The 20,670-nt window shown below is 39.9% G+C and overlaps 1 protein-coding gene across 1 annotated transcript in view; it reads right to left on the bottom strand.

The window, feature by feature from the left end:
- LOC124804837 (T-complex protein 1 subunit gamma) overlaps positions 1-16,640 on the bottom strand; it is a 62,970-nt gene extending 46,330 nt beyond the window's left edge. The window contains exons 1-3 of the mRNA XM_047265186.1: positions 16,526-16,640; positions 16,390-16,451; positions 15,526-15,702 (exon numbers count right to left, since the gene is read on the bottom strand). Coding sequence (XP_047121142.1) covers positions 15,526-15,702; positions 16,390-16,451; positions 16,526-16,562 — 276 coding nt within the window. The 5' untranslated portion in view covers positions 16,563-16,640. The remainder of the gene's footprint in view (positions 1-15,525; positions 15,703-16,389; positions 16,452-16,525) is intronic.
- Between the last annotated feature and the right edge of the window lie 4,030 nt (positions 16,641-20,670).

Raw genomic sequence — 20,670 nt, 5'->3', positions numbered from 1 at the left:
ACACAGGAAGGTTGCAATGCCAGAAGACTAGTGAAATCCACGAAGACCTGCCGAGATACACCACTGGCGCAGAGAGTAGCTGTTGACACTCAATATAAATAAACGTAACTTACTGTGAATTAAAAGCTCATGAGTTTTAGCCACACCCACTCACAAATGGAATGGGGAAAAATGAGGTACTCTACCACACACTGGAAAGTGGCTAAGCTGTGAAGGAAATATGACTGAAATTGAGAAAATCTCTGCCACTACCGAGACGTTAAAATAAAAGTAGAAGAAGATTTATGAGATGTGCAATCAATAAAGGGAAGCAAGAGGCTAAAGCAGTTCTGTCATCTTGGCAGACAGGCAACCTGCAATAAGCAGTATTATAGTAAGTTTCAAATACACTGTAAAACACTATCACTAGACATGAGACTATTACAAATGTGTTGTGTGTTTCATTTAAATGCTGGATTACTATCAAGAAACTATTTGAATTGTATAAACAAAGTGAGAAATATCAGATCTCTCCCAGAACTAGGTGGGGAAGGGGTAAGATAAGTGCAGTTTAATATAGTAATGTAGGAATTACCACAGCTATGTGAATGGTATCCTTACATTCCCACTAAATTGCAAAACTATGAAATGGTCACAAGGAACCGTAGGAAAAAGATATTTAATATTGACCATCATCTGGTAACATAATGTAAATTATGAAGAGACAACCATCAACTTATAAATATGGATAGACTACAATTCACAATCAGCTACAAGCTGTTATGGTAGCACCGCGCCACCCAACTGCCACCAGGTACAGTCAGTGAATCTTACAACTGGATAACTAAGAAAGTTTTAAAAGAAGAGTTACAAAATATAGCTAGTCATTAAGTTTAAGGACAAAGAAATAAACAGTTGAAGAGTAATCCCAACAGCAAATGACTAGAATGATCATCACAGAGGATTTTTGTAAACTATTTACTGAAAATGGTTTCTCAATAGCCAGTCTTGTAATCCCACTTGACATATCAACTGATCAATCTATGTAAATATGCACAGTCCATCAAGATCACAAGGCACAGTGTGAGAGGATACATCTGCCAGTATTGAGGCACGTGGCAAAACACCTGCGAAAGCTTTATGGGCTACTGTGGACCGCCACAGCCTCACTTGTCAACCAATCGAAGTTGACAGCAAGCTCTCCAGTGTAGCAATGACCAGTGCTACATTGTTTACCCCTAGGCTGTATTTGGACTTTGTTGTAGCTTACCATCAATTGTTTCACTGGTCTATGACCTCACTTGTTCGCCTACTGTGGTTCTGTCTTCATTCACCTCTCAACCAATGGTTGTGTCTTCAGTGAATGAACTGAAAGCATACGGATATGACGAGAGTGTGGTTCATATTACAGTTCTTCCCAGTCAAACCTACAAATAGTTTTGTTCTACACTGCTGTGTGCTCTTTTCAACAAGCTTCCAAAGCACTGTAACAACCACAATGTATCCACCTCCAGGAGTTTCAGAAATTATTATTTTCCTGCGATTTATTCGTACATTATGTATACATTGTTGAAGAAGCAGACTTCCAACAGTCTGTTCAGCAAATGTGGCAGAAAACATACTGTATTTATCCAATTATAAAATGAGTTTTTTTCCCAAATTCATCATTCAAAAAATACTGGGTTGTCGTCATATTCGTAGATTAAACTACTGCTACTTAGGTTAATATTTTTAAGTTGTTTAATAGGGTACATAGGGGCCATTTTACATTTGTAGATGAAGCTTTGGCTGTTGTGGCACATGCAGATTTATTCTGAAGAATTCAGTTGGAATGAGCTGAGCAAATGATACTTGTGTACGAACAGGCTCAAGATTTCCTGTTACACCAAAGTGCTCGATACAGTATTGCTATTGCTTGAACGATAACATGACATTTTACTCACACAGTGCTAGAGTAAAGGATATGCAAGAAACTATGAACTAGCCACTACAACAATCTATTGTACTGCTTAAAATTTGACAGTTTTGACAAAAAAAGGAGGAAACAGCACTAAATTCTATCGACTTACAAGCTCTTGTTGTATTTGAACAGATTTGCAATAAAGTTCTCATACATGTTTAATTACCACATACAAACATTAATCCTGTTTTTTAAGTAAAGGTAACATTGATAAGCGGAAATGCTGTCTTTCAAAAAATATTACTCAATTCGGAACCTAGATCAATACTTTGTTTGATTATGAGATAGTAGTGATTTACTAAGTCAGTTGCAAATGAGAGATTCAGTTGCAGTTAACATATCCAGAATACTGGAGCACATGATGGTGGCATTAAGATGAAACATGAAGGAAAATTAATCTAGAACGAAATACCTAACACACAAAATAAATCATATTAAACTAACTGTTATTGCGAGAAGAAGTTACAGCAGCAAGCCCTTTTATGGGGGTAGTACCAACAGACATTAGTAGGCAGCGGGACAAATGGAAGTTGGAAAATTGGACTGAATTGTGACTCCAATCTTTAATTTATGTATTAGCTGCTGCTGTTACATGAATTTCATTCTAGAAGATACTGCATTCCATGTATCACACTTGCTCAAGCACAGCGCTATGGAAGGGTTGGTGGGGGGAACAGTGATATCAGCTTGGCTGAGAAGTAGATGAGTGCAGGGAGGGGAGCAGTGAACTGGAAGCAAATTATATCATGTTGCCAACCACGGGACTCGAAACTGCGTACTTAGGCATTTTAGGACCTTCTACCACATTTAAATTGGAGTTTGTCTGACTCAATTTGTAACTGAAATTGAACTGACTTTAAAATTGGACAAATACTCAACAACAGTATTCATTTCTACAGCAGACTGTCAGTCTTGATAAGGGGAGTGGTGTGCTCAGGTGTTTCGTGTTGAAATGTTGTCAATGCTTGCCATGATGTGTGACAGCAATGAAAGGGGTTGAATTAGCTTCCAGTTCTATGCAGTCAATAAGAGTGGTGGTCAGACGATAAGCTTGAAAGCAAGACATTGTAACATCAACACAGAAGATAAATCCGATATGTATTCAGATAAAAACAGCTGTGTTCTCAGGGTAACCACAACCTCAGAAATCACAACATACAAACCAGAACGCCTGGCCCTAGCTGCTGGATCTCGCGGTTGTGTGCATGATGTGCGCTTGCTTGTGTGAATGAATGGTGTGTCTGTCTCTTTCGTTTGCTGAAAAAGGCTGTGAGCGAAAGGTTATATTTAAGTGTCTTAATTGTGCCTGTCTGCAACTTACAGGGTGTATATGTGGACAAGGAAAAAACATTCCCGGATTTCCCAGTTAAAAAACCACTTTCTCCCGGGTGAAAATACACTTTTTCCGTGTTAAGTGACAGTATACTCTTCCTCGGCACTGTAAAAGTCATCAATACTTTGAATGTTTATGGTTTTATATGCCGACGTAGAATTTCCCGTAACTTTAGAAAGCGAAACTCAGGGGGAAAAACATATTTTGAGAGACCTTTGATGTGCAGCAACATGTACGCTGCATATTTTCGTATTACGAAGGTATAAATTTGAATTCCACCAAACAACGCAAGTCACTTTCCGAAGCATTGAAATCGAGATTGCGATGCGCTTTTGTAAGCGTCATAGCTCATTCACGTGATCTCGCCAGCTGATGACAGCAACAGGACACGTGATGTAGTCAGCCAATAGCAAGATCACTCTTAAGTAGCGTGAATACACAAATAAGAAAAGTTAATGGTGTAAAATAATACACATAGCATCCACATATAATATTGGTCTCGACGATTGATAATTTGGAAGGGAAGCTAAGCTTCCACATATAATGTTAATCTTTCTGCATGTGTTACACTTTAAGATACATCACACAAATGTGCCAGTAAAATTTTTAACAACAACGCAAATGTCTCATCTTCTGGGCTCGAAATTCTTCTAAATGGTCGTCCTCAAAGAGTTGATTTTTAAATGAGAGTCAAACGCTTTGTGATTTAAGAAATTCATTGTACATTCTCGCACATAGTTCATGTTGCGTAAAAGTAAATCTGCTTTGAATGTAACGCTTTTCAAACCACCATTCGCAATATTTTCCCGCGACCTATTAGAAATAGGTTCGTTTCAGCAGTTGCAAGAAAGCGACAGATAACTGGCATCACTGCGCTTGCGCAGCTATGATGACGCAGGAAGCCCACATGTTCGTATGTGTGAAACATTAGAAGATCTTACATTATGTCATAAAAGAAACAAGACATCAAAGGATACTTCAAGAGTGTCGGGATTTCGCATAATTCGGCTTAAAATGCACATCCGTATGTAAATTTCCTTGGAGTATCAGTACTCATGGTTGGTTCTTTAATATAGCATAATGCCATACGTGCACTTGAAATGCAGCGAACTGTTGAAACTAGCCAATAGTGTGAAATTAAACACTTCGTTTCAAATAAATTGACTGCCTCAGTAGAAAGGATTAATAAAAGCCAAATCTCTTTAGCAAACCGACAAAAATAACTTCATTGTTCTGTAAGGCGATTAATGCTTGACTGTCAAAGGTGGAAATAAAATCTGAAACTATTAACATATTTTAGCCTGCCGTAATTATGCGAACGTATTTTAATTCATTTGATAGCTCCCGGCCACAAAAATCCGTTTTGTTATCATTTAACATGAGAGCAATAAACGAAGAGGAAACAACAAAATCACTGAACGTAAACACAGGTCACGTGGAGACGACCCACCTCCCCACTACAACTCAGACTGCTCTATGTATCGGCCCCGTATCTACGATATTTCCGAACCGGGGCAATATTAAGTAGTGGCGCCCAGCCACACTTCCATAACTAGAAGCGGGAGAAGTACTACTCATACGCGACTCAACTGCGCATGCACACGAGCCCGCCCGCAACTGTTCAAACGAATCTAATTTAAACAGTTGTCATGTCGCACTCATCAGAGGCAATTTGTTGTTATAAAGCATTGCATAGTGTTCCTAAAGCCTTTGAAACACTTTACTGTTGGCAGCCACTTGTATGAGCACTGTTTTGTTGTTGTATACGGCGGATTTCCTTTGCAACTCAAGTTTTATTTTCTTTTTTCCCCTCCCATTCAATTATTGTTGCTGTAGTATTATTCTGCAGTAGTGCGATACAATAATATCCTTTGTTAGAGTATTGGTTCTTACCAGTCAAAATCACACAGAATTAACTGAAAACTAAAACAATGAAAAATTCCCGGAATTCTAAACAATTCTCCCGGATGAAAATATTCCCGGGTTTTTCCCGGATCTCCCGGGAATATACACCCCTGAACTTAAACATGTCAGCTTTATGGTAAGTAGCAATCTATCTTTTCCTACATTGCTGAGACACCTAAATGATTTTATACAGGTTAAGTGAGAGAATTTTATGTCCTTCTGGCTGCAGTTTCTTGTAAGCTGCTGGAGAAACAAAGGGTACCAAGCAACTGGAAAAGACCCATGTAAAACCTGTTTTCAAGAAGTGTCATCTGATTGTTCACGTATTTTGACTGCTCTAATCCAAGAACACTGTAAATTTATTACATGAAAAAGCATAAACACATGAGAGACAAAGTACAAACGACAGACAACACACAAGTGGCTGACAGAGCCTTGTGTTCCGACCTATATAGTCATTACTTCTAACTGGGGGCACAGCCGGCAGGCTGTGCATGCAACTGCTTTCATACTAGCAGGCCAGGTGGCTGAACTAAGCACAAACTTCATGCGCAAACTATGAAGTGACACACACACACAAATTTGGTAGTTACAGCAATGATCTTTATGGAGACTAAAAGTCTCCTCTACAGGAATCAACACCGATTCTGCCAACAAAGTTCTTGTGACAGTCGGTTTGCTCTCTTCAGATGACCATACATAACATCAAATAGTTTGACAATACATTTCTTGACTTGTGAAAGGTATCCAATACAGTTTCACAGTGTTACTTAGTGAGCAAAATATGAGCTTACAGAATATTAAACTAGTTATGTGACTGGACTCAAAACTTTCTGCTCTACACAGCAGTGAAACTGGTAATTTTGAGGTAAATATCAGACAGCCCACCCACTGCCTTCCCTTCATTTGTAATTGGCAATGAGAAGCCTTTGGCCTAGACCAGCTTGGTACATGACTTTTAGCACACACTGTTGCTATATTGTCATTTCCATTACAGCTGCCAACCAGATAGCATCATACAAAGCAACTGCTACAAATGCATCTAACACTGAAAAGTTCCATGTGACAACACTGCACTTCATGCTACCACTGACACGATTTCGAAACTTCTCTGCTATTGATCATTCATTGTATGGAAGTGTTGTATGTTTTTAAAGAGAGCTGATTTTCAACGCATATTGCTGCTACTCTTGTTTGTGTGTTAATATGATTCAAGTTATAACACACATGGAGCCAAGCAAATGGAGTCATATACAAGACAAACAAATGCAACTTTAAAGGCAATTCTACCAGTGATTAAATCTTATGAGCATTGCAGATTGTAACAAAACAGGTGTGAGGTGTTTCACTCAGAACATTGCAGAGAATATGTGCAACAGTAGAGAGAATGTAAACTTGTGACCCTGAAGTACAATTTTCATTTCTGAGGAAATGATACTAGTGGAAGAAGAACTGTCACCCACTCGGATGATTTCTCGAAGGACATTGTTCATAATAATTTACTGGAATAATTTTATGATCATAGTGATTATCCCACAAGGCAAACAGGAGGAGGGAGATGTCTTGCACAAGACTGCTTTCACAAGGGGCTGCCATCCCATTGGGAGAATGGAGCTGAAATTGCTACTGTACAACAGTATTTCCAAACAATTTTATAATCTTACTGATGCAATGATTCACAGCCATAATAAATTGTTTAAAGGAACTTGTTTTCTACTTCTAACTAAAATCTTTATTGCAAAGTGTTATCGCTAATTTTGGAAATAATACAGAGAAATCCCTCCAAAGGCCTTATAATATAGGTTCTGATTTCAGGCAGGAAGAATACAATCAGCATTAGTTAGAGCAGAATTTGTCATGGCATATAGAAGAAATTAAATGTTAACATGGTATTCAGTTAACTGGAGGAGCATGTATGGAAAGGTCCCTGAACTAGTCTCACTTGTGAACAGTAATAATGCCCCCTAGCACTAGGGACAGAAAAGTGGCTGAAACCAGATGTTACCTTAACAGCATTATGAATATAACATATAAGATCTCCATGTCACCAACAGCCTGAAACTTTTCATGTTCATTAGCACAGAAATGGGATCAGTGTCATAAAGCAGTTATAGCATCACTGAATACAGCTATGAATAGGATTGTACAGAAAAATAAGACGCTATTTCTGCATAGCAAGTGACAAAAAAACACATTGCTGATTACCTGAAGGTTCAACATGTAAAACTCACATTCAGCAGTGAAAATGTTAATCAAACGGGACAAGGTACAAGAGTACTGTACAATATGCTTGACAGGTATGAGCTGAGTGAAGGTGTGACGGATGGGAAAGGCCCTCTGTGGTTCGACAGCTATGTTAAAGATGCTGTAAAAGCAAAAAGAGTCCATCTTATGAAGTGTTCATTGAATTCCAAAGTCAAATTCTATATCTGCTGCCTTGCCAGAAAATCCTCATATTTTTTTATCTGACGTGAAATAAGCAGCAGTGTGCCGTAGGTAACTGAGGAGCAAAGAATTCCTAGGACTGGAAAATAGTGCAGGTCTTTCCTGTTTTCAAGAAGGGTCACAGAATAGACAGATAAAAAAAAAAAGTATAGCCATGTATCTCTGATGTCAATCTGTTGAAAAATTATGGAACTTTTTTTATGATGGCATACTATGACATTTCTGGACACTGAATATGTCACCCCTAGGACAGGCTGAAATGACAGGCATAATGTCGTCACTCATTTCAAACTCGCCCTATTGAGACAAACTGGATGACAATACTACTGAAGCGACCCAAGAAGGGCATGAAGCTGCACGTGAGGGGGGCGGGGGGAAGTGTGAGTCGTCATTGTCATCATTTACATTTTGCAGTCCCTCGGTGTGTCTGTCTGGAATGTGAGACCATCCAAGTTTTTCTGTACTCCCATCTAATTTCTCTTTTCACTTTGTTCCTGTCTCCTCCTCTCTTCTTCCAACATTCCTTCAGTCCAACAATACTATCTCTTGGTCTTTACAAGCTCTGATGTCTAACATCATATCCAACCAACTCCTGTTCTTTTCACAAGCCCGTACCACCTCAGTCTTGTCTTTTCTATGCGCTCTTACAAAGGCTTCTCTTTCACTATTTCTCACAGCACCTCATTACTTATTCTATCCTTCATAATAAGTCCAATGCTGCTGCTTTGAAATTTTATCTCTCAAGGCCACATCCTGTCTACCTGCACTTCATTAGAATGTTTCTTATGCATATGTGAGGGTGGCACATCTTTACTCCATAACAGGCTCCTAACATTCTGGTGGAATCCAAGGGCTTACCACCTCCTTTCACTAATCCCTTAACCATTCCCCCTCCTGTCTTCTACTGTGCTCCTAAGGTACTTGCTCCATTGGTTCACTGGTGTTGCGTCATATAATGTTGAAGCAGCACAATATTTCAATGGGACAGCTGATCATCATCTTCAGGTGCTTACTGACGTGTTGCTGCAATGGCTTGCCAATATACATGCTGACTCACTAGAAAGGTGCAGGCGCCAAGGGGTGTGGCTATAAAGTCATCATAGATGAATCATAGAGCACAGCAACATACAGTGCCCCCTGTTGGTGAAGCGGGCCATAGCCTTTGCACTTGCAATGCAGGAAAAGTGCGGACACAAATAGTTGCCCAGCGTGCGAGCGGGCAGTGCACTGGCACCCAGCTTAAGTGTGTGGACTTTGATTCTCTGTCTGTGTTGACTCTGTTTCCTTTGTCTGCAGCCGACAATGTCTTAGTACCACCAATACTAGTTCCCATGCCTTGCTGAGTTAAAATCCTGTGTCTCTATGGAGCAGGTCGTTACCTATACAGATTTCGACTGCTTCTTTAATGATGACGCCTAGTACATGGAAGCGGATGAAATGATCTCTGTCTCTCCTTAGTTTACGCTGTGTCCTGTGTCAAGACAGCGTTCAGCCACAGCAGACTTTTCTGGCTGGCATCTATCCGTAACAGTGCCACACATCTGGCCAGTGTATGATTTCCCACACTGGCACGGGATTTAATATATCCCCAGTCTCTTTAGACCTTGGTTTTACTTACAAAACTCAGCACAGTTTACACTTGTGCTGGAGGCAGAAGACACATTTCATCTGACGTTTTTTGAACAGCCTGCCAATCTTAAAGGACACGCCACCAACATACGGTAAAAAACTGCTGCGCAGTGTGGAATCCTTACCAGATTGGATTGACGGGGTATATTGAAAAGTTCAAAGAAGGGCAGCCGTTTTATATTACCACAAAATAGGGGACAGAGTGTCACTGAAATGATGTAGGATTTGGGAGTGGACATCATTAAAAGAAAGGCATTATTTGCTGCGGAGGAGTCTTCTCACGAAATTTCAATCACAAAATTTTTCCTCCGAATGTGAAAATATTTTGTTGGCACTGACTTACATAGGGAGAAATGATCTTCATAATAAAATAATGGAAATCAGAGCTTGCATGGAAAGATATAGGTGTTTGTTTTTCCATGCCCTATACGAGATTGGAACAATAGAGAATTGTGAAGGTGGTTCGATGAACCCTCTGCCAGGCACTTAAATGTGATTTGCAGAGTATCCATGTAGATGTATAAATTGACACAGGACAAAGCATGAATAACGAAGAGACAAAGATCCTTTTATCCGCTTCCACGTACTGGGACTTCATCATTAAAGAAGCAATCTAAATCCGAAAAAGTGACAACCCGATCAATAGACACACAGGATTTCAACTCAGCAAGGCATAGGAACCAACATTGACGGTACTAAGGCATCGTTGGCCGGATACGAAAGAGTTTGAGTCACCACAGACAGAGAATCAAAAGTCCGCACACTTGAACTGGGCACCAACACACTGTCGCACTTTTCCCTCATTGTGAATGTGAAGACTGGGGCTGTTTCCCTAGCCGAAGGAGGGCTACTGGATGTCACCGTGTTCTATGATTTGTCTAAAATGACGTTATAGCCCCACCCCTTAGTGCTTGCATGTTTCTAGCGAGTCAGCATATATATTGGCAAGCCACTGCAGCAACACATCAGTAAGTACTTCATGAAATATTGTGTGGCTTCCACAACATTATCTGATAAGACACCATGAACCAATGAAGTATTTATCACGTCAGGAAAGTCTTGAACAGCACACTTCTCTCTAATACTTACATCCATCACTACTCTTATATTATTCCTTGGTGTCACCACCATTCAGACTTACTTGCATCAAGTTTCCAGCCATACTGTCCCACCACTTCCACCCATACATTAGCCTTTCTAATACATCTCCTCTTCCAACTTCTTCTTCTTTGAAGGGAAGACATATAAACAGATATGCGGGATGCCCATGGGCATTCATCTCACACACTCATATATCAACATGTTTACTGGATATCTGGGAGAAACCTTCCACAGCTTCTAACATATCCAATTCAGGTGGTTTTTAATTCAATATGCCACACTCTTGGAGACTGACAACTTCTCCAAAGGATCCACGAAAACCTCCGCCACTTTGATAGCTGCTGACCCTTCAACACCAAAAAGGCTTTCTCATAAAGTCTAGCTGCCCATGGATAGCACATATGCGGTGATGAGCAATACCTTGATCAGTATGCCCAAGGCCCCACTGAGCCTTCACAGAGTAGCACTACCCTCAAAACCTAGTCCACAAACATGTCTACTGTGCCATATCGACAAATATCTGAGACTTTCCAGTCACTCCCAAAATACAGCGGCAAAAGAGTACCCACTATTACCCAATATCACTCTGATTTGTAATAAATTAACTACATGTTTTGCTGGGAGTTTACTACCTCTCATTGCCCCTGAAATGAAAAACATTGTACCCAAAATCCTTTCCATCTCTCAAAATTAATATTTTGTAGTCACCCAATCTGCGGAACACCATGTGCCGTCCTTATGCCATGCCTACACAAAACACCTTGCTACTGGGGCAGTACCTCCATGGAAGACCCAAAAGTGTGTGATGTATCCCGTGCAACTACCCAGATATCATAGCCTGTTAGCAACAGAGCCACATGTGAAAGCAGTACCACCATATCAACTCTGCTGTAACTTCTGTACAGGCTTTTATGTGGGCACAAGCACCAAGCAGCTGTCCAGCAAATGAGTAGCCACCACTACTGCCTGACCACAAGGAAATTCAACCAATCAATGACAGAGCATGAGGTTAAGTACAACATGTTTCTTTCCATATGGCTCCTCTGTCCCATTTACCTGCCTCTCTGACATATGTAGATGGGAATTTTCCTTACATCATACCCTTCTGTACTGCAATCCTCCTGAGCTCAGTCTCTCAATCTTCACCACACACACATCCATCCTTCCATTCTCCCCTCCTCACCACTTCACTCTTATTCAATCCATCTGTTAAAGCTACACCCACCCCACAACCTCCTATTTTCACTTGTCTATCTTGTTCCCCCTTGCTTTCACTTTTCCACATCATTATGAGCCACACACACATCTCCCGTCTGAGCCAGGTCTTCTCACTGTGCCAAAATTCCTAATCTGTTTCCCCAACACTTCCTAACCTCCAGTTGCTTCCTTAAATTATTACTTCTTACTCTCGCTCATTGCATCCAATAACCTCATCCGAATTGATGTGCAGCATTGGACAACTGAGGTGTATGGGTAAAATCACTTACTACCAATCTGTTGGAAACAGGTACTTTACAGAGCCACTTATAACTGAATGACGATATTCTGGTAGCTTGCCCAACAAGTTTTTTCGACCAAAACCCTAAAAAGATAAATTTGGAAAGTGAAACGAGATTTGATACACAATACAGGCCATTTTCGAAGGGAATGTTCATCACAGTCATTAAAACAATGAAATAATTAGTAAATCTTGAGTAATTACAGATTGGAAATACGGAAGCGTCCGATCCCGCCCGTCTGCTTTGACCCATGACGTCACAAATATGGCGGAAACGACCATTAGCCATGATTCCAACATGGCGCATATAAAGTCGGTACGTACACATTATGAGGACGAAAATACATTGAAAAACACACACACACACTTCCACAAAAAGCCTGATGATACTAACGGCACAAGTGCGGGAAATGGGGTATTTTTGGGTGGGGGCAAACTAAATATAAACAAATTTAGACACCCACCCCCATACAAAACCATACAAAATGACGAAAAAACCGACATCACAACTTCCCCAAATACCACTAAACACAATATCATCTGGAATCGGACACTTCCCTTGACCTATATAGTTCAACAGCAGCTCCCGATCCCATAAATTAAGATCAAACACTTCCCTTGGCCTATATAGCACAAAAACATCTCCCGATACCAATATCAACATACACAGCCACACATTGGGATCGAACACTTCCCTTGACCTGCGCACTTAATTTTATCCGTCGTATCCAGTCCTGAACAAAAACAATAACCAATTAATTTTACTAAAATTAGCACACGATCTACAGCGAACAACACTAAATTAACCTTCACACAAAATCGTTAACTCACTGAAACGAATTCCACTACAAACACAGCCGACAGTCGAACAATTCTGGATAATGATCAAAAGCAAATAGAGCCCATTATACTACACAAACGAAAACCCTGAACGTACTAACAGAGAGCACAACAAACCACAACACGAAGACATCTACAAACACGCCACACTCACAAGCCAAACTCCGCGCCGTCATGACGTCACACACGACAACACCCGTACGTCACGGGTCAAAGCAGACGCGTGGGATCGGACGCTTCTGTCGACCCTACGGATTTTGTAGATCTCAATCATAAAAATGGCAGAAACAAGATTAGCCCTTAAACATTGTCACTAAACAAAGACATGTTTATACTACCATTGTTACAAGGAAGGATGATTAGAGTTTACCATCTTGCCAAAGCGTCACCAAGTTGAAGCTGAGTTGGTGGGGTCAACAGAAACCTCCGATCTTACTCGTCGGCTTTGACCCGTGACGTAAGCGTGTTGTGGTGTGTGACGTCATTACGGTGCGGAGTTTGGTTTGTGATTGTGGCGTGTTTGTAGATGTCGTGGAGTGTTTGTCGTGCCCTCTGGTGGTGTGTTCATGGTTTACGTTTGTTTGGTTTGTTGGGGTCAGTTTGCTGTTGCTCAGTGGTGAGTGCTGTGTTCGTGGTTTTGAAGCGGAATTTGTATTAGTGAGTTTACGGTTTTGTGTGATGGTTAATGTAATGGTAATTGCTGTACGTCGGGTGAGTTTGTTATTGAGTGTATTCGGTTTGATTTTTGTATTGGTGGATGGGATCGGGAGATTCTGTTGAGCTATATAGGTCAAGGGAAGTGTTCGATCCTAATTTATGGGATCGGGAGCTGTTGTAGATGTATGTAGGTTTAAGGGAAGTGTTTTTTGAGTTTTGTATCGGGGGATGTGATCGGAAGGTTCTGTTGAGCTATATAGGTCAAGGGAAGTGTTCGATCCTAATTTATGGGATCGGGAGTTACTGTAGATCTATGTAGGTCAAGGGAAGTGTCTCATTCTGGATAAGAATGTGTTTTTTGATATTTGGTCAGTTTCGTGATGTTGATTTTTTTCGTCGTTTTGCGTGGTTTTGTATGGCGGTCGGTGGCTACATTTGTGTATATTTAGTTTCTCTCCACCCAAAAACCCCCAATTTCCCACGCTTGTCCCGTTAGAGTCATTAGGCTTTTTGTGAAACCTGTGTATTTCAGTGTTTATGATACGTATGCGATGTTTTTATATCCGCCATATTGGAATTGTCGTTTATGGTCGTTTCCGCCATATTTGTGACGTCATGGGTCAAAGCCGACGGGTAAAATCGGACGCTTCTGTATTTCCAGTTGGTGAAGGATATGAGCCGTATATTTTGCAAAGGTAAGAACTTTCTTTGAACTATAGGCTACAGTGAAATCGCAGGAAACCTAAATGTGATTGCCAAACAGGAGGTGTAACAATGTTCACAATACTACAATTCTATGAGAAGTGACATTGATATTTGTACAATTTTTCTAGAGTGAGGATTGAAATGTCGGCATGCTCTGTAGTGTAGCTTTAAGTCTGGGTTATGTAGGAAAGTGATTTGTGATGGCAACAATTCTGTCCCAACAATCAATTTTTGTAATGTGTTGCATATTCTGTAACTGCATTTTAGTCCCTGCTGAAAACCTCTCCCTTCCAGCAATCTTATATTTTCAAAATTGTTAACAAGTTTTAAGATATTAATGATAAGAAAACTCACACCAAAATACTCCACATTCCCACCAGGTTCTTGGTACTTTGGCAATTATGACTTGTGTGACTGTACTAGGCCTACATCAATGTTGCCATAGTTTATATGTACAGGTCAATGGAAGTGTGTGATTCCACCAATCTGCTTTGAACCGTGGCGTAATCGTGTTTCGGTATATGACATCACTACAGCAGGGAGTCTTTGAGTTGGTTGTGTTTGTAGATGTCATGTTGCTGTATTTGATGGTGCCCTCCGGTGGTGTATGTTGACATGCTGAATTTAATGTGTGATATGCGTTCATTTTAGCTTTGGTTGTCATCATGCTAACGTGGTTTTGAATTTAGGTAGCGCATTATTAAGGTTATTTTTGTTTATGTGTTTGGCATTTTTGTTAAGTCTGATTAGTTTGTTATCTGTTGCGTGGATAGAAGTCTAATTTTTAAATTGCGTTTTTGTTAAGTATGATATGACAGTGAAGCTCATGACTGCATCACTATGTTCTGAAATGGGCGATGATATGATGTCTTGTCATACAGTTTCTGCAGGTGTTCAGTCTTATTGCTGAATGTTAGGTGTCACATTTGTGGGAACAAAGTGAGGTCTCTGTGTGTGTGTGTGTGTGTGTGTGTGTGTGTGTGTGTGTGTGTGGTGGCGGCCATACCAGAGGCTTTTGTTGGTAAGTAATTTCTGTTTCATTCTATAGTCATTGTGATGTTTCATGTGTTGTATATTTACAGTTGGTCGGTTGTGTTTTAATTGATTTAGTGAATATAGAGTATTTGGGTTTTTGAGGTTTTGGTTGCATTTTTTGAAGTTGAAGGTGTTGGTGCTTTGGTATCAACGGCTGTGACAGACCTATGTAGGTCAAGGGAAGTATTTTATTTCTGTGGTTTTGTTGGTGTAGCAGAATGCTGTATATTTTTTAAAAATATTATTTGTTTAAGTCACAGTATAACCCAGAAACCTAGCCCACACAACACGAGTTAAGCTTCTTACAAATGCTACATAATTTAAACACAAATTTATCATTTTTGCTTAAAGATCTTATTCCAAAGAAGAAAATTTACACACTGTATATATGTGGCCTATGAAGCCAGTAGTACATATAAGATACTATAACAGAAATACCTCTTCATCCTGTGTACGTGCTATTTCTATCATAGACTTGCCAGCTGGATGTTGCACCGTTATCTCTCTCAAAATGGCATTGCCATCATTAGTCATAACAATTCCTCCCATTGGATCCATTAACATTTTCAACATTGCTTGTGGCCCAAGACATGTTCTTATAACATCAGCTATTGCCTGCAATAAAATAAACGTAATTAGTTAGTAACTCTTTGATGATCAACACAACACAACACAACACACACACACACACACACACACACACACATTCTATGAGGTTCCTTATCATCGACTTAGGTCTGACTTCACTTAAGTAAGTTCCGACGAAAATGAGCCCAGACTTGCATCATAAACTGTGGATTAAGTTCAATGGAAGATGAATTATCTGACAGCTAAAATGGGTGTGTCAAACATAGAAACTTCCAGCGCCTTTACTGCATAAACGGATAGTTTTATATTGCGAATCATGGCCGATTTCACACTGCGTGCCGAGATGTTACATTATTGTGTTGCGTGAAATCAAAGCCGTTAACACAATTCACAAGCACAGAAAGTTGTAAGGATCGTATGAAACAATATCGCAGTCTACACTGACTTCTTCACCTGTGGATATTTCACAAAACGCGGACTGAGAGGCGTAATTCAAAGCGTCGGATATTTGATACACCACTATATTCCTCGCGCAGATAACTATATGATCACACTCTCCCTACTACGAGTATGACTTGTTTGATTCTTCAGTTCTCGTTAAACAGCGACAGGTGAGAAAAACTCGTCATCGTGTCTGAACATACATAATTTCATGAAACACAATGTATCACTTCTAAAGTATCATAACATCCTCGTGGTGTCTTGTCTTTTTACCTTTCCAGCTCCTATGTTCTCCACCTGAACCTTTCTGCCGGCATCCCTCTTCGTATTTTGGCCTGCGGATCACAACAATAAGTTAATACAGAACAATAAACAAAAAATTTTGAAGTACTGCAATAAAAATGCTTACTTAGAACTAAGATCGGTGCCGCTCCTGCCCCAAACATGTTTCACTCCTTTTTAGTGGTTAAGTTACACAGCAAAGACTCAACTGTCTCAGCAGGCGTGCGTAACAAAGATAGATCGCAATGATAGTACATCACTGAACAACCAAAGATACACCACTTCTGTAGACCAACAATCTGAAGAATGAACTGGGTTTAATATTTTCACAGAAAAACAATTTTTTCACTGTAATTGTTGCTTTTCCACATTTTCGGTCCATTTTAGTTATTTATTTATTTTTCGTCCAAAAAATCGACAGAGCACATATAGGCAGGCAAAACGTATTAGATCTGCACAAATCTGGAAATTGGAGCCGCGGGTTCGAGCAAAATTGCTCAGATATTTTGGTGGAAATCACATCTGCACAGATAAATCATGGCGTATAGTCTGGAAACCGCCGCATATCTGGGGCGCGAAAGCTTCTGAGTCAGCTGTTTGTACATGAGCAACTAAAATGAGGACGCCACTACCGCGTTCGGGTCACGTGATTTTTCTAAGCAATACAGATACCGAGAAATACCCATAGCAGGGCTTCTGTCTACTACTTGGAATGGAACATGAGAATAGCCTTAAGAGTGTGGTACCAACGTTCTATGAGTCCTTTATTTTCAGCGTGGTTGCCATAGTTCTAAACCATTGGACACGCACAATTTGCAAATCTCAGTGAATAGGTGGGACTCAAACTGAAGGCCCTTCTCATTGGTTATCAATTTGGGGCAGCCAAAACATGTGATCCACATCTGTAGGAAGGCAAGAGCTGTGTCGTTTTGACTGTAACCTGCATGAATTGAAATCCTTCCACTCAGTGTGTCTCTCTGTATCTGGCAGTAGTCCCACTAGACACAGGTGAACGTGATGTTGCCTTCCTTTAGGAATTCATATCTTCCATGTTGCAGGAAGACATGACGCCCGACCTTGATGTGCTGACAGTTGTCGCTACTAAGGGTCCACTTCCAGGAGTTGGCCTTAAATGGGCTACAAAAAACGCTCTACAAAAAACTTGGTAACGGGGCAGACAGTAGGGTGACAGGTTATGTAGATTGTCGAAAAATAGCTCAGCAGAACCTTAATGGCTCCAGCAGATGTACACTGTATTGTGAAGTACCACACCTTAGGAGCCGACTATAACATCATGTTCAAATTCACTTAAATCTTGATAACATGCCATTGCAGCAGCAGTAACCGATGTAACAACAGCGGCAGACACTTGTTGTTTTATAAAGGTGTTGCTGACCGCAGTTCTGTATTCTGCCTTTTCACATATCTCTGTATTTGAATATGGCCCTTCAGTTAGTAGATACTGCGAATATAGACTACACTGTAGAAGTGGGGATGTAGACAGTAATTCATGTGGTAATTCAGTAGCAAGATATTGCAATGAACAATTTGTAAGATGAAACATATGCTGGTGAGCTGTAATCTGGGTAAAATTATTGAAATTATGTATCGTATCTGTATAGCTGAGGGGGTCGAGGTGAGGCAAGCGGCCACGGTAGCCACCGGCCAAGACTTAGGGGCTGCCAGCAAGTGAGCAGTGGCCTCTGGAGCGGATTTTCCCCTAGCCCTGTGGTTGCAGTAAGGCAGTTGGATTGGGAGCCAGCATGTGGAGGAGGTGAAGGCACCAAACATGGCGGATTTCGCAAAATGGCAGGCTATGACTATTAAATAATACTTTGAAATTGTGTGGTAATCCATGGTTTCATTGCATCACAAATTCAAGTACAGTAGGCCAATCACAGGACTGCGGTGCATGTATTGACACTTTAATACCAATTGTATTATACAAACTACACTGTACTGAATGTACACAGAGTGTCCCTTTCAAACCTCCCACATTTCAAAGCCCCAGGAAAAAAATTACAGCACATATTATAATGAAACTGCACCATATGCTGCAGTATCTAAAAATTATATTCTCATATCAGATGGGCCATGTATTGTTGTCAGAGTTCAGAATGATCGAATGAAGTGAAAATGGCTGTTCCACAACAGGGTGCACAAGCAGCACTGTGGTTTTCGGAAGCAAGGTCACCAATAACTGTGCAAAGAAATTATTGTAGGTTGTATGGACGTGATTCATCTGAATGAAAACAATTAGGGAACAGTATTGTAAGTTTCTCTGTACTAGAAATGCTCTGAAGCATTATGACATTGCATGTCATAGTGTTTTGAAAGATACAATGGACATCAGACAAGTGTTTCATAGAAGCCCAGGCATCTAGGCACCTTTATCTACCCTGTGCAAGACTGTGTAGCACATCAGCGTATTCATGTGTATGTTTACAAAGTGCAAATTCTACAAAAACTGCAGCCAAATGACAAACCACGCCAATAACAATGTGTTATGGATTTGCTGCAGTTTACTGACATGAATGCTAGCTTCCTAGAAATATGTTTATTGTCAGGATGATACTCAGATTAGGGGCTTGAAACATCTGCATACTATCATTGAACATGTTTGTGATAGTCCTAAACCGAATGTCTAATACACGACAGGACTGTCGCACCATTCTTCAAACACAGTGAATGGGTGAGTGTATCTGGATATGTTGCAGCAATTTGTATACTCTCAGGCACAAGACTTGCAACCGAAAATTATCTTTCAACAAGATGGAGCTTGGCCACATTGGTCAGCAGATGTTTGCAAGTTCCTGGAACCAAAATTTCCCAATTGCTGGAATGGATGGGGAGGATACAGGTGCCTGGCCACCACATTCCCGTGAAATTACCACACTGGATTTCCTCTTGTGGGGATTAGCGAAGAATCCTATGTATGTGAACAATGTGAACAATATTCCTTCGTTAAGACGTCATATCACTGCTGCTACTGCAAAAGTAACTGAGGATGTTATAAAGAACATGGCAAGAAACTGAATACAGACTGAATATTCTTCATACTACAGATGGTTTACAGATGATTATTAAATCAGTTCTTTGAGGTGATCTAGCATATGGTTCAATATCATTATCATATCTGCTGCAGTTTTTACTTCTTGGTCTTTGAGATGTGAGAGGTTTGAAAGGGACACCCTGAATAATATTAAACATATCTTAATAACCTAGTAACTCTTGAATGCTTCGAGTGCTCTTCGCAATCAAAGTATTAAATGATAGCCGAGGACACTAGCTAACATGAGTGAAGATCACTCTTCTGTATCTAACTTATTTATTGAAGAAGTTTATTTTTAACTGTGCAAATGTGTCAGAGCATCGTATTCTCCACTCTTACACAGTAAGTGAACGTAGAGTGACATTTCTTGGACCTTTTTTATGTAAACACATTCATATATATAGTTTATTAAGTGGTTCTTTGTTTTATTGATGAAATTTTAATTGGGCCTTAAATGAACACTATGTCATTTGAAAGAGGTGCTTTGAATGTAATATCTGATGCCACTAGTGAAGAGAGTGCAGAAAGATACTTCTGTTGAGCAAGCTATCTTTATTATCAGTCATGTATCAAAGACATTTTCTTGTTATTATTTTTGAGTGTGTGCACAAATTTCATATTTCATTAGTTTTGGATAAACAATTACACTTAGGACATTGTGTATAGTTTAAGAAGGACCATCTGATAAAGATACATCTTTTAACATATATGTTGTATTCGTGAATTGTATATATTTTAAAAGGTGGTCCATTTTGTGTAATTCGTGATCGTTGTAGAATCTGGTGGGTTTGTCAGTGGATTATAAAGATGCTCGAATGATTGCTCCTGATCATCCTGCAACAGGTGGTCGTTGAGGTAACATGTATTTTGGAAACATGTTACCATGGTTCAAAACTTGTAAAGTGATAGTTTTTGTGCGAGAATTGGGTAAGTGAATACTTCAACTTTCGTTCAAACTTGGAAAATTTACAGACTAAGTTGAACTCAGAACTTGTGAGGCAGTGGGACTCTAACGTTTTGTGAGTGACTGGCGATATGCAGTGTTGGACATTGAGTTATTTTGACACCATTTTACGATTGTTGCTGATTAGTCTCATAGAATATAAACGTGATTATGTGCATTTAGATATATTAATTGCTATATTAAACTTTAATTATTGTGAACTGGCGATTACGTTATAAACTGTTTAGCAAAATTTGATTTGGTATTTCACAAACCA

This window comes from Schistocerca piceifrons, chromosome 7 (genome assembly GCF_021461385.2).
Source record: "Schistocerca piceifrons isolate TAMUIC-IGC-003096 chromosome 7, iqSchPice1.1, whole genome shotgun sequence".
NCBI lineage: Eukaryota > Metazoa > Arthropoda > Insecta > Orthoptera > Acrididae > Schistocerca > Schistocerca piceifrons.
This window is presented reverse-complemented; position numbering and strand designations above follow the sequence as displayed.